Here is a 15840-nt window from a genome sequence, read left to right as displayed (position 1 = left end):
GGCAGGGGAGCTCCAGCATACTAACGCCGGAGCGGTGGATTTTGCTGGGGCAGGACAAACCTGTCCTGGTAGGTTTGTCCTGCCCCAGCAAAACCTACCACTTAAGGGGTTAATGATGTGGAGTATGTGTAACCTTGCTTGGTACATACTATTCTGTCTCGTGGAAATTTGTTATCCACTAGCGTTAATTGTGGTAGTGTACTTTGTATATAGCTTCGTATTTGAAAATAGGCAAAGTATGCCTTTGGTTCCCAAACTGTGTGCCTAGGTACCCTGGGGTGCCTCAGGACACGTGCAGGGGGTGCCTTGGGTTGGTGGACCAAGATCAATAATATTATTTATGGTCAATGTACCAGGCCAAACCAGTGCTGGTGGCTGCCAATCATAACATATGTGGACAAACAGAAGCAAATCCTGTCCCTCACCAGATAACTGACATAAACACAATGCACTTCATTCAATATTTTTTTTTCTGAATTTCTCGATAAGAAGCATTTGGCCTAGGGGTGCCTTAAAAGTATTTTGATGCTCTAGGGTGCCGTGATTCGAAAAAGTTTGGGAACCACCGGCATAGCCACTCCTGAGCTAACCATATCATCACTATAAATCATATATAAATCATAAAAATAGTAAAAATTGAAAAAATAGAATTATGTGGGTAAAAAATAAAAAAGTGTAATTTTGTATTATAAAGTGCATTGTAATAGAATATGTCAATATAGATTAAAGTTATCATAGTATATTACCAACTATTAATTTGGCTTTCATTTTTTTTTTTTTTTATATATAGTATTTCTTTATTACATTTTTGTATCACAAATATTCACATACATTAACATATATAACAATACCTAAAAATATACATAGTTCATTTTACTAGTACCCAAACCTGATTATGTGTCGCTTTTAATATCACATATCCTACCCTCCCACCAGTAATATTTGTTTAGGAGTATATCATCTTTTACCTTGATCTACCAGTCTCTTGAGGTTCTCTCCACACTCTCCACACTCTCCACTTAACCACCGCTTTAACTGCCATAATTGAGATGCTATGTAATATAATCTAAAATGAGGAAGGCCCAATCCTCCTTGGTTCTTATTTCTGACTAAGGTACCAATCTTTATTCTTGGTCTCTTTTTTCCCCACACAAAGGACGACGTTATGCTGTCCAGTATTTTAAATGTCTTCATATGGGTATTTATGGGCGAATGTTGAAAAGCATACAACATTTTCGGAAGAACAACCATCTTTATTAGATTTATTCTTCCTGTTACTGTTAACGGGAGTTTCACCCATGATTTAGTTTTTGCCTGATACCATTATTTTATACCGAGTCTGTATCCGTCCGCATTTTCCATATGAGGGGAGTTTGATTAAATCAAAGAATCCACATCGTTTTTTGCAGTTTGGACAGAGTCAAATATATAAGATTTCCCATTGTGATTGACCCTTAGTTTGGTCAAAAGGACTACAGATAGGTGAGAATTCACGGCATTTCGAAGTTACCATATACGAAAAGTCTTGAAAAAGAAGAATCTTTGTATCTTGGTACATCAGATTAGAATGTTTTCGATAGGCATCCATTAGTCGGACTTTATCGGCATAATTCAAGATTCGCATTATGACTGGTCTTGGCCGCTCCTCGGATATCTCCTTTGATGGGTCACAACTACTTATTTTTCAAGTTCTATCTCCTCTTATGACGGGAATTGAAGGACATTACTTAAGCACTCCACGATCATAAGATCCGCTACCAATACCGATTCAGCCTACAGGTGACGGCAGATGGCAAAATGTTTTTAGCATGCTCTCCAGATGAGGCCCTCCACCTGCTCGCTCAACTACATCTGCCGACTCTTCAACCTCATACACAGCTGGATCTACTGACTACACACACTGCACGCCTCCCCCAAAGAGCCCCCAGGAAGGAATGGCAAACAGTCGACTCCCACTTCACATGTAGTGAACTGAGCACTCCCTGGGCTCCCTATGTTTTATCTAGCCACTTAATATGGATTGGGACTTTTTCCCAGTATGGTAAATGGATAATTTTACACTATTTCATGTTTATTGTTACAGTGTACTTTAATACTCTGAGGTTATATACAGTAGTATTTGTTATGTTGGGCTACCATGGTGTTAATGACCAGATGTCCACTTAGTTGTGAATTCCCTCTGTTAAAAACCTATGAGGTTGTTATACTTCTCAGACACTAGACGCCTATATTACACTTTTGAGTTAAACCTTACCAAAACTGAGGTGTTGGCTATCAATATTCCCCCACCAACCCTTGATCTTCTGCAGCTCAATTATAAATTTGCATGGCATTTCTCCAAAATCAAATACCTAGGGGTGTATATAAACAAAGTACTATGATACACCTTCTACAGCAAATGTTGTCACACTGTTTAAGGTTATCAAACAAGACCTCCTGTGGTGGTGGTATTATTATTATTATTATAATTTTATTTATAAGGCGCCACAAGTGTTTCGCAGCGCCGTACAAAGGAACAATACAGGGAGACAAAGCTTGGCATAACATTGAATAAAAAACAAAAATACAGTACAAATAAAGAGCGCCACAGATCAATACACATTACAGCTTAACTATAAGTAGTGAGGACTCAATCAACATACAACTAGAGGCTTGAGGCCAATGATGGAGATGAGTATGCGGACAAAGATGGTCACTGAGTGTGTGAGTATAGGAGAGCTGTGAGTGACATGTGAAGAGAAGTGGGCTTTGACAACAGGAGGGAAGAGGGCCCTGCTCAGAGGAGCTTACAATCTAGTAAGTGGTAGGGTCTTATTATATCATGGTTAGGAAGAATAGTCACTTTAAAATGAATAATTTGCCCTGACTGTTATACCTCTTCCAAACCCTCCCCGTACAGGTTCCCAGACCTTCGCTGTTACAATTATACAAATGGTTTGTTCAATTTGTCTGGAGGCTTAACACCCCCCCCCCCCCCCCCACACACACACACACACACACACACACACACACACTTTCTTTTTGTGACTCTCCGATGCCCAACCTCTAATGGAGAAAACAAATTCCCAGATATTAACCTATATTATTACGCTACCCACCTCCGCCAAGTGATTGCATGGTTTGTGACTTCTTCTTATGCTCCTAGGTGGGTCTCCATAGGGGCTTACCTATGTCGCACCTCCTCAATGTCCTCTATATTAGGACTATCAGCTGCGCATGCGATCTGGAGGGTTAAGTATTACAAAATGGGTGCAGTGTGCACGGTGGGGGCTCCTTGGTACTCGGGGACTTGTTTGCACTACGCACACTGCACCCATTGTAGATACGCCACTGCCTGGACCCATTCATTAGGCCCTGGTAACAATTAATGTAATTCCCTGACTTGCAGGATTTATTTTGTACTTACAGCAAATAGTTATTAACTGAGCAATGTATTAGAAGAAAATATGTCAATTTTAATTGAAAGGTGACGCTTCCTGCTGCATTACCATATTAGAGCTACGGTCTCACTGCTGCTTCTATGTACAGTACATTGGGCGATTTACCTGCAATTTGGGCTGTCTTCCTGTGATTGCAGCAATCAATCACAGGAAAAGAGCCCAAATTGCAGGTGACTGACAGAGGGTCCGATGCAGTGCACGATCCAGTGCGCATTGCATCAAACCCTCAAAGTCACCCCGGTTGGAGAAGCAATCTGCAGGATTGCTATTGGATCTGGGCAGGCTCAGCTGGGATTGCATGCGATATATAAGCTCCCTTGATCGACCTTCCCTGCAGCACTTCATGCGACTTGGCCGAGCGGACAATTTACCGCAGTGTATGTACATCATCTGGACCAGGCCTATTGTTCCATTTATATCTCTAGTAGATCTTCGATATGTACCTTTATAATAGATTGTATTTCTATTGCTTTGTCATTTCAGTACGAGAGGCATCATGGAAGACCTGCAGAGGATGTCCAGCTTTTACCTTTTTTTATTCTTCTTCATCTTAATTTTACTAGCAAGGCAGGTAAGTTATCACACATATAATGCGATGTCATGTTTCTTTAGCAATCACCTCTTTAATTTTTTTAAATGTTGTTCGGTTCAATGAAATAAAATGTTGTCCAGAATTGGAAAGCTACAAATTGGAATCGCAGTTCAAATTTGTTCTCAAAATGAGCAAAATCATGTGCACTGCAGGTGGGGCAGATGTAACATGTGCAGAGAGAGTTAGATGTGGGGGAGGTCGTTTGTTTCTGTGCAAGGTAAATATTGCCTGCATTATTTTTACACTGCAATTTAGATTTCAGTTTCAACACACCCCACCCACATCGAACTCTCTCTGCACATGTTACATCTGCCCCACCTGCAGTGCACATGGTTTTGCTCATTTTGAGAACAAATTTGGGTATTTTGCACGGCGCCCATCGCATACCATCGCATGCCTTAAAAAGAGCCGCACTGTACTATTTTAAAATCGCATTACATGCCGTTAAAATGCGATGCGATGAAAAGGATGATTTAATTGTACATGCACCCTGATGGATGATTAGTATGTTATATGCACCCCCATCATTAACGCCACCGCCACTATTAATGCCAACCCGAAGCGTGGCAAGCTTTTCATACCCCCACTATCCACGTCAGCGTGGAGTTGATTTTATATAGTGTGGCAAGACCTGGAATACATGTGAAGTTATCCACGTCCCCTCGCTGCGCTCGCCACGCTTCGGTGGCTCGCTGCGCTCGCCACACTATATAAAATCAACTCGGGATATTTGGTATATTATATAGTGATTTTTCCAAAACATGGGGCTTATTATAGGATTAAAAATTTCAACAGGCCCACAGCGTAAAGTGCTTTTAGATTTTCTAAAACGTTTTTCTCAGTATTTTTATGGAACAATATAATCATTTAGAGCATGATCACATACAACACTGCTACACACTGCATTTAATTCACATTTAAAAGTGTATTGAAGTAGGTATTTGTTTTATAGTGATGGTCTTCCCCTCCTTGTCCTCAGGTAGACTATTACTCCAGGTTAGACTGCTTGTGGAAGAAAAAATTTGGGAATGAAGATGAAGAAATTGAAACCATGGAGAATCTGAACCGCCTCCTTCTAGAAAATGTTCTCCCGGCACACGTGGCTGCCTATTTCATTGTGGACAATAAAATGAATGAGGTAAAGACTCAGTGTCAGTGGCTCAACTCAGCACATCGTAAGAACAGGGGCGTCATTTGTGGGATGGGGGGGGGGGGGGGCAGAAAAGCAGAGGGGTAGGGGGATGAGAGAGTAGAAGGAAGGAGTAGCCAAGCTGGATAATAATTTATATATAGAGGGGCAATGATTAGTCTGAAAAGGGGGGGGCACTGTATAAAGGGCACTGTGACTATACTGGTTGTGGGTTAGGTGGGGGCAGTTGGTGATTCAAGAGGGAAGAGGGGGCAAGTAGCAGTGAGAGACACTGGGATGGTGGGGGCCACGGAAAAGGCAAATCAGTGCAGTGGGGCTCCTATCTACACAGCCACTCACAAATATATCTATACTGTGTATGTGTATGTATATGTATATACAGGTCGAGTATCCCGTATCCGAATATCCGTTATCCGAATTATTCCGAAATACGGACATTCCAGAAAGTGAAAAAAATTTTTTTTTTTGCTAAAAACTCACTGGGGACATTTGTAACAGCATCACTGGGGACATATGTAACTGGCACTATATATGTGAAAGACAATGATTGCTTGGCATTCAAATTCAGTGCTGAGATAGTACACACATTATGTTTCACGTTTTGAAACCTTGTTTTTTGAACAATTAAAATATATTTGTGTGTATTTTATGTGGTAATAAAATATATTTGTGGGTATATTATGTGTTTATACAGCATAAATGCAAGATACTTCAAAATACATCATTGAAATATTAAAATATTTCGAAATACGGAATAATCCGTTATCCAAAATTCTCCTGGTCCTGAGCATTTTGGATAAGGGATACTCAACCTGTGCATGTATATATATATATATATATATATATATATATATATATATATATATATATATATATATATATATATATATATATATATATATATATACATTTATACCCACGATATTCATTTAAAAAAAATAATTAATAAAAAAAAACCACAAGTACAGTAAAGTCTTTCTGTAAGGAAGGAAGGACCTTACTTTGCTGCTGGTAGAACCTGAGGCTGCCTGTCACACTCACCTGGAACCAGGTACAGCGTACAGCAGACGGAGAACATGCCGCCAAACAGACAGCAAACACAGCTGGGTGCTACATCACAGGGATCCCTATTCCTGCCTCCAGCAAGCTGCACCGAGTAGTACTGTACAACTTCTGTCGCCATCCCAGTAATGCTCTGCGGGAGGTGGGTGGTGGCGGCTGCGGCTATCAGGTTGCGCACAGTGCAGCGATTCAGGAGAGGGGCCCATACTGAGGGGGGGGGGAGGCTTGCACATTGGGCCATTAGGATTGTGGGGCCCTTGGGCATCTTCCCATTAAGCTCATGCATAAATTCGGCCCTGCACAGCGCTGTGCCACCGATGTGTGCTAAGGGATCTGTCAGGGCCAGTGAGAACACCTGACCGGCCATTAACTAGATTCATCCTGCATGCTGAATATTAATTACCAGGCAATAGGCAATTTTATCTACAGTGAAGTTTCTCATCTATCTATAAAACTAATACCTAGGGCGGGATGTGTTAAAATACACCGCCGCCCTTCGCGGCCCCCCCGCCGTGATGCCGCCGCATATGTACTAACATATGTGGCTGGCATCGCGATGCGGTGACGGAGGCCCCCCGCGATACCTGGAATGTGGTGTGCGGGGGTCTCCGTCACCTCCCAGCCGGCTCCTGCATCCCTCACGCTGGGGACAGCTAAGCAAGCTGTCCCCGGCGCCTCCTCCTCCCCCCTGCAGCCAGAAGGACGTCTGGCTGCGTCACGAGGGGGAGGAGGGGTTTACCTTCCAGGGTCCAGGAGGACCCTTCAGGAAGGTAAGCGAGAGGGGGGGGGGGTCGGCGATTGGCAGCGGGTTTGCGTCGGCGGGCGGCGAAAAGAAGCCCATAGGCTTCTATAGGGTATCGCCACCCAAAGGTGGCGATACCCTACACTGCGCTATCATTTTTGATACATTGGAAAATGCGATAAAACCGGGGTTTTACCGCATTTTCCATTTGATACATCTCACCCTATAAATCATAAATTATTTTTCTAACTGCTCTACTGCCCCCTTGAGGTTGTATACAGTAGGTTAAAGAAAAAGATATAATGTACAGAAAAATTATGTATAAACTACTGTAATTGTCTTAATATCCAGGAATAATATTAGTAAGCACCAATTAACTGTAGATTATTCAGTATGGTATTATGTCCTGGAGGTGCTAATTGAATATAGGAACAAACTGCAACAAGAAATATCTTTGAATGAGCCAAAATAGAAAAGGCAAAGTTTATGATAATGAGAAGGGACACCTTAAAATTACCTTTTAGATAAATATTCATTAAAAAGAAAACCCATCCTATCATAACATGAAACCGATGGCACAGTCAAATATATACATGATTCAAAATATAAATGGTCTCCTTTAGATTTAAATGTATCATTTATTTTCAAGTTAAAAACACACAAGTAGTTCTCTATGTGAAATACTGCACATTTTCACAAATAAATAATGTAGGTTATTGTATTGCTTCCCACTAGTTTGATAAATATACAGTAGTTAAAGTACGTAAATGGGTATTCAATCCTGGCCAATATTTTCGATATTTAGAAACACCAGCCTGGACCTATTCAATCCCGCTGAAGATTCAGCTCTTTTAAAAGCCAATCCCGGGATTGGGATCGTGGGATTTGGCCCCAAAAATGCTAGGATTTCAATTCTGGGATTGGAGTGTCCATTCCCAGGGTTTTGGGATTAGACTGCATTCAGACGCTGCCAGGCTGTTCCCGATGCCCAGCCTGCGGCACTGCGCAGCGTGACGGTCAAAGGTCATGCTGCGCAGGCAGAACAGCCGTACTGCCGAAGGACGCACAGCCGCACTGCCCACACACAGCCGCACTGCATGCCCCGGCCTGGCTCCCAGATGCGCCTCCAGCTCCCTGGTCCCGCTCCCAGCTACCTGGCGCCTGGTCTAGTAGCCTCCAGACCTTAAGCTGGTGGACCTTAAGCAGGTGGTATTTCATGCCCTACCATCCACTAGTGCGTGGTGGGAGAATGAAATAGTGTACCGAGCGCAGCAAGGCACCGTGTCCAACGCATTGCGAGCGATGCGAGGGGATGCGGTACACTTTAAACTGTGTCCATGTCTACTGTGTTGACATTCATGTAAAAAAACCTGTGGAAAAAAACCATTTCGACCTTTTGACTGTCGAACTAATGACCTGTCGAACTAATGACCTGTCGAACTAATGACCTTTCAACCTAGAACCATGTCAATCTTTTCCCATGTTGACCTAGACCCATTTCGACCTTTTCCCATGTCGACCTAATGGTGTCGACCATCATGCTGTAGACCAAATGATCCCAACCCCCACGTGATAGTCGGTACAGTGGCGTAACTATAGCACCGCAGCCCCCGCGGTCGCGGGGGGCGCTGTGCATATGGGGGCGCCGGGGGGGCTGCGGTGCTATAGTAATCCCCCTGCCCCCCATCCCCCGCATGCTTACCTGTCCGCGCATCCCGGCTCCTCTCCTGGCTTCAATCAATGCTATGGAGACGGACCACGATAAAATGGCCGCCCCATAAAGCAGACTGTTCTCTCAAACTGTCTGCGGTATGGGGGCGGCCATTTTATCGTGGTCCGTCTGCATAGAATTTATTGAAGCCAGGAGGGGAGTTGGGACGCGCGGACAGGTAAGCATGCGGCAATGGGGGGAGGGGGCACGGGGGGCAGACACAGGGGGGGGGGAGGGGGGGCGCCCCAAACAAAGCTACGCCGCTGAGTCAGTATAAGGTTTTCTGAAAGCTAGATGCAGTGAGCAAATACACGGATCATGTGCAACTAAAGTTCTGATAGAGATATAATGACTTTCACTAGATCACTGTAACCTCATAGCCCATAACCTTTGTATTGCCAGGACTTGTACCATCAGTCTTATGACTCTGTCTGCGTCATGTTTGCATCTGTGCCAGAATTTAAAGTCTTCTATACAGAATGTGATGTCAACAAGGAGGGTCTGGAGTGCTTGCGACTCTTAAATGAGATTATTGCGGATTTCGATGAGGTATTACATTGCATAATCGATACACTAGTTAACATGCAAAGACTCACGAAATACATTAATCTTTTTATTTTTACCTTTTTTTTCTATTAGCTTTTAATGAAGCCAAAATTCAGTGGAGTGGAGAAAATTAAGACAATCGGAAGTACGTACATGGCAGCAGCAGGTCTGACTGTGACACCTGAACAAGAAAAGAATCAGGTATTCGTGATGTATTATCCCATTGTCTACTCATTGGTTTTATGTTTGTATTACACACAGTCAGCACATAAATATTGAGAACTACCCAGGGCTGTCTTTTTGTTTGGGCTTAATGGGCACTTGCACAGGGGCCAGATTCTGATAGCTGAGGATACCCTTTTTCCAGGGATACCATAATTTTGAAAATCGGCCCTGGGGAACTGGAGATATCCAACTTCAAAGCAGCAGTCCACATCTGACCTGTTCATTGCAATTCCCAGTCAAATTTCTCAGGTTCTCTCTGACTTTTCTGTTTACATTCCAAAAGCTGGGACTCTCCCCTTTCTGACGACACTAGCGGCTTGTCTCTATCATGCCCAGAACCAGAGATATCAGCCTTCCAGCAGCCGGTCCCTGCTCCAGCTCCAAACGTCTGGTTTACAGTTTTATATTTTTGTCAATGGATTGCTCTGGCTCCTGATATCTGATCCCCACGTTCCCAGCACCTCCTGAAAGTTGGGACTCTAGGTTTTTGTACTATGGAAGGCTAAGAAATCTATTTCCAGATAATGTATCTGCAGTCAAACAAGCTGCCCTTCCACCGGAAAATGACGAATATTAAGCCCACTCCATTATCCAACCCTCCCCTGTGTATAAAACTCCCCCTACCTCCCTGGAAGTACAAGGGACCCTTCATTCAGCTCAGTGTCCCCTTCCACTCGTTAGTGTTCTCCCTCCCACCACCTGTGCAGTAAAGAAGTAATTAGCAGAATGTTGAGTGGAAGATAGAGCACCCCCTGCCACTCGTGGGACATCAAAGCTGCTGCTGATAGCACCCCCCACCCCAGGAGGGGAGAATGAGTAAGGGCCTCAGTGCATTGCTTTGCTCAGGGGCCCACACAGTATTTAAGACGGCCCTGGAACTACCTTTTACCTTTTCACATCCCATATGGACCCTGCTTAAATACCAATGAGCTGCATGATGAGTAACACGGGTTTGCCCTAATTTCTGTGACATGGATGCTATGGTACAATTGTACCTCCGCTCTCTCGAACTCACTTTACATTCTGCTTAATTAGTCCCAAAGGCCCATTTAAGGAGTTTGCTAGCGCTGATAGTCATTTTATGCAATTTTATCATTCACATATTTTAACCCTTTGAGTCCAATCTCAATTTGGGTGAGTTATTTTGTTTCTGTGCAGGGGAAATACTGGCTGCTTTATTTTTACACTGCAATATAGATCTCACTTTGAAGTAAAGCCCCACCCAAATCTAATTCTCTCTTCACAAGTAACATCTGCCCCACCTGCAGTGCACATGGTTTTGTCCATCTAAGAAGAATTTTGTCAGAAAGAGTGAACTAGAATAAGGCCCTATATAACTTACTTGTACCCCTACCACTTAAACAATGTATAGCTAGCAGAAGCATGGTCCTCCAGCAGCACCTCCTGATCCTGCAGTGTTAGTGAGGTCAGGAGTTCAGCTGCTAGACCAGGGGTCAGGGAACTTTTTTACCCTTTACTCCAAAATGTATTTAGATACGCCGATGTTACCCCCTGATTTGAAAGGAAGGAATTCATATAATTGTAATAGACACTATACCCCCAGACATTTATGATATATCCTGCTAGTACGGTACACAGCCTGGCAGCAATTGATGATGATGTTGATTACCATGTATGGCTGTGTGTGTGGTAAAAAATTTGTACCATACATGGTAATCATCATCATCAATGGCTGTCAGGCTGTGTGTGGTACAGCCATTAATAATGTGATGTCCAGGCAACTATTAATGTAAGTTTTTCAAGAGGATATAGCGAAAGTCTGTGCACATTTCTTTCCCTAGACTAGAGATGGGTATAACTTGACAGAAGCCTATTACCAGGCAAAGAAACTCAGCGCCGCAGCGGCAGTACAGACTGTGCACTGCCGAGATGTCGCAGCAACTAGTTGACTCTACTGAAGAAGCGAGCGACTTGGAGGCGGGGCCTGGGGTATCACACATGGAAGCGTGTTATACTCGAGGGGCTGATGCACTGCGTCAGGTCCTTGTACACTACAGTACTGTAACACACACAGCCGGGCATGCATATAGAATCTATATATAGGTTCTATATGCAATGAAATTCCTGGGAGTAATGGTCGGCCGCGCTGCCGAGACACAGCTGGGTATGCTTATAGATTCATATGCAAGCACGGCTGTGTCTCAGCAGCGCAACCATCCATTATCCCCAGGAATTTAATTTTACCCCATTTGGGGTAATTTACCCCTATTCAGTGACCATTGTGATAGAGAGACCAGCGTTCATAGGTAAGATTCACCTCTACAGAAACTTCAACTAAATCCCTGACAGGATCATGAAGGCAGCACAGCCTTTATACAGTGAGTATACACATAAAGTGGGCTGCACCGACCGATCACTGCTAGCCACAGTTATCGGGACACAGTGCTACAGTATGCAGCTGCCGGGTGGGTGACGTCTGCTGGTTAAGATAGAACAGTCAGGGCCCTCCATTCTCTGTCAGAGTGGCAGGGCCCGGGACAGAAGTCCCCATAGCACCCCACTGATGGCGGCCCTGCTTGCATGTGCTGTGAGAGAACCCAAGCAGGGTGAATGTGTCCAAAATTTTAATTGAATGAAAATGTCTCTGAAGTGTGCTCACGGAGAATCACATCAGGGGGGAAAGAAGTATATGATGACAACTCATGCAGGGTGACACCCCAGGGTTGCCTACTTTTAAAGTCTCCTCTCCGGGAGATGCCCAGAGTGGAAACTGTCAGCAGAACTTCGAGGGTGGGGCCTGATGTACACATCATGAAGCCCCGCCCCCCAGTACTGCAAATCACGCAATTCATGGGTCTTCTAGGAGGGGGTGGGGCTAAACGATGTAATTCCCATCCATTCCAGGACGGTAGGTTAGTTTTCCTGAGAGGTGGTGAGTTCCTCCGCTTCTTTGAGTCGTACTGTACTATATACACATATATATTCTGTTAACTTTCATATTTGTCCTACTAGGACCAGGAAAAACAGAATGCTCAAATAGGAATCACCGTTGAATATGCCATGGCTCTTATGCAAAAACTGGATGGAATTAACAGACATTCGTTTAATAACTTCCGTCTACGTGTGGGTGAGTTGTCAAAGATTTCCCCTTCGTCTTTGGAGGCTCAATATATTGGGCAGTATTCAATGTCCCTAATCGCGATGTGCAGCGAATCCTGTACATTCGCCGTGTTCCGGAGGGCTGGAGCCCTCGCTGACACAGTATTCAATGAGGGATTGTATGAGACAAGGATTTAATCATTGGTCAAAAAACAAAATCATAAAGGACAAACAAGGTATTTACACCTTATATACACATTTACAATTAAGCCACTGATTTATATTGTTGGTTGAGTCCTGATCTGGACAATATAAATCAGTGGCTTAATTGTAAATGTGTATATAGGGTTTAAATACCTTGTTTGTCCTTTATGATTTTGTTTTTTTACCAATGATTAAATCCTTGTCTCATACAATTGAGTAAAACAACCCAGAACATCAATACTGGATTGATGATAGGGATATATGATGGTCAACTAATTAAAGGGGCAGACTAATTAATGTTACCAGATACCAGTCCTGAATATAGAGACATTATTATGTAACACATATAGTAGGGCTTCATAATTAAATCCTAGAGAATAAATATAGCATAAATAGTGAATAATTTATTTTTATTATCATATTTTTTTCTTTGGACAAAATAAGCCTCACACAAAAGCATGTCAATTGACTAATTTTTGGAATAGTTCGGATAATGGATATCCAGATACCGGTTACTTAGGGCAGGGATGGAATAGAGCATAAACATTTAGAAAAACGTAATTGTGATAATTGTGGACTTTGACCTGTATTTGAGACTTCCAGGGATAAACAAACATTGTTTTATTAACACGTTGCTTCCTTCATCCTATGATGCTTTGGACATGATCTGAGACACGTGTCATTGAATATTTCAGGGATAAACCATGGACCCGTTATTGCTGGAGTAATTGGGGCTAGGAAGCCTCAATATGACATCTGGGGGAATACTGTGAATGTGGCCAGCAGGATGGAGAGCACAGGGGAACTTGGCAAAATTCAGGTACTTTTTATAGTCCTGCGTTATCTAGTCTGGCACCCCTCCCCCTTTATTGTGTCATTACATTTTGTTACTGAGAAATGCACACTTTTCCGAAATGAAGGTGCCCACACATAACATTTATCATGAACTCCCCGTCAGTCACGGAAAAAATTTTTTGTGCAAAGAGTACATTTTGACAAATTTTAACCCCTTTGGTGGTTCCCCGGAAATATTCGGGGCTGGGCTGTGCTGCCGGCATTGGCTCCCTTGGAAGATTTCCGTGCATGCCAATGACATGTAAGTGTGTACCGTCGTTGTTCCCCCACACGTCCCTCACCCCGTCGACCGCAGACTGCCCGACCACTAATTTGTTGAAGCCCAATCACCCAAAAATGTAAGTGGCTGAACATGCCCAAACGCCCCCACAACATGAGCGCTCAACCACTACAAAATACCCAATTGTGCAAATGCACCAAAATTCCTGAGCACTGGAACGCGCCCTAGCACCGAAATCCATGAGTGACCAAGAGCGTGAACATGCCCATATGCCCCTGAGTCTGTGAGCGTCTGAGCGTGCGAGCGCACCGGAACACTAGAATCCATGACCGCTCGAGCGCACCAACTTCCAAATTCCCGACCCTGCCTGAACAGCCGGACGCACCCGAGCGAATGAGTGCCAAAACTCCCAAATACCTAAAGTCCGGAATACCTGAGTCCCACTGATTTTTAGCTGCATCATATGATATTTCCGCGCAGCAGGTAAGATCAAAAGATCCAGGTAATAATCCATGGGAGTGTGCATCGGATCGCAACAGTTAGCGTTTTTGGCCGATCAGTCAAAAATCACTGTAGTGTGTGGGCACCTTAATACTTTTGTTATCTTTTAGAGAACCTGCAGAATATATAAAGATGGTAAAGTTGATTATACAAGGCAAACAGTACTAATAGTTTTTTCATCAGCTGCTTCCTAGTATCACTGGGGAAATTTATTAAAAAGCGTTTTTGCCCTTCAAACCAAATTTACTGTTTAGCAGTACTCAAAACTACCATCTCTGTTGCCGACTAGCAGATGAGTCAGCTTAATACATTTTTAATAAAGGAAATTATTTTACAAAAAAAAACATTAATTAATCTCTTATGGGGGCTGTTTGACTGTATATATTAGAAGGCAATTTTATTTATTTTTTTAAAGAGGGCAATATTATTTATTAGAGGGGTAACGTTCATTATTAATTGGACACAATAGAAAAAGGTTTTTAAGATAACCAACAACTATTATTATCTCATGATATGGCATCATTTGAAGAGCTATAAAAAAAAAAAAAGTTTTGCCCGGTCGTTAGTTTTCAACAATATTAGCACTCTAATACAATTTTAAATACTTTAAAAATTAGGTACTTATTTTCTAGCACGGCGCCCGTCTCATTGATTGTATGCCTTAAGTGTAAGGTACTTAAGGCATACAATCAGCGCGATGGACACGATTTTCTGTCAATCACCTGCTAATTTTCCGGTGAAAGAGAAAATCGCGTTGATCGCGTCCATCGCTGTCCATTATAATGGGCCGCGATGCGACAGACGCGATCAACGCGATTTTCCCATAGAGAATAATGTAAAATTATTTTTCAAGTCAAAATCGGGTTGATTGCGTCGGTCGCGATCAACGCGATTTTACATAGGGGACAATGGGAAATGGGCCAATATGGCCAATTTCTCATTGAGTATGGTTATAAAATCAACTCCACGCCGACGTGGATCGTGCGGGTATGAAAAGGTCGGAGGACGCGTACCGCCGCCGCTCGCCACGCTTCGGGTTGGCGTCAATAGTGGGGTGGCGTTAACATTGGGGGGACATTTAAAACATGAGGGGGGTTTTCTATTAAAATGGGGGGTTTTGGGGCTTTTTACATTAAAATCAATGCAAAATCGGGTCTCGGGACCATTTTCCAATGTAAAAATCGGGTCGATCGTATCGCATGCGATTTGGTTGGCATGCGATGGACACGATTTTTACGACCCGATCTATACAATCAAAATCGCAGGCGCCGTGCTAGGAAATAAGCACCAAAAATTTTAATAAAAACTAAATTGTACACTAGTACCTGAAGCAGCTCTTGATTACACTTGATTATGGTCATCTATAGATGAAGGCCTTTTAGCAGTACCTAGAATCTCAAGGAATTCATCTGGGGGTTTCAACTTTTAGAGATGTATCTGACTTTATGGAACTCACTACCCCGCACAGTTTAGAGAGGCCTCCACTCTAAAATCCTTCAAAAACAGATTCAAGAGTTCCGTGTTTACTCAAG

The 15840-nt window shown here is 43.1% G+C and overlaps 1 protein-coding gene across 5 annotated transcripts in view; it reads left to right on the top strand.

Moving 5' to 3' along the window:
• The window catches only part of ADCY7 (adenylate cyclase 7), a 164379-nt gene that overhangs the window by 144542 nt on the left and 3997 nt on the right, over nucleotides 1-15840 (top strand). For all 5 annotated transcript variants that reach the window (XM_083165369.1, XM_083165373.1, XM_083165372.1 and 2 more), the window contains exons 20-25: nucleotides 3924-4011; nucleotides 5012-5170; nucleotides 9100-9246; nucleotides 9337-9444; nucleotides 12442-12556; nucleotides 13428-13552. In XM_083165369.1, coding sequence (XP_083021495.1) covers nucleotides 3924-4011; nucleotides 5012-5170; nucleotides 9100-9246; nucleotides 9337-9444; nucleotides 12442-12556; nucleotides 13428-13552 — 742 coding nt within the window. The remainder of the gene's footprint in view (nucleotides 1-3923; nucleotides 4012-5011; nucleotides 5171-9099; nucleotides 9247-9336; nucleotides 9445-12441; nucleotides 12557-13427; nucleotides 13553-15840) is intronic.

The sequence above is a fragment of the Crinia signifera genome, chromosome 11 (assembly GCF_055691185.1).
Source record: "Crinia signifera chromosome 11, ASM5569118v1, whole genome shotgun sequence".
Classification (NCBI taxonomy): domain Eukaryota; kingdom Metazoa; phylum Chordata; class Amphibia; order Anura; family Myobatrachidae; genus Crinia; species Crinia signifera.
Note: the sequence above shows the minus strand (reverse complement) of the source record. Positions and strands in the feature narration are given on the sequence as shown.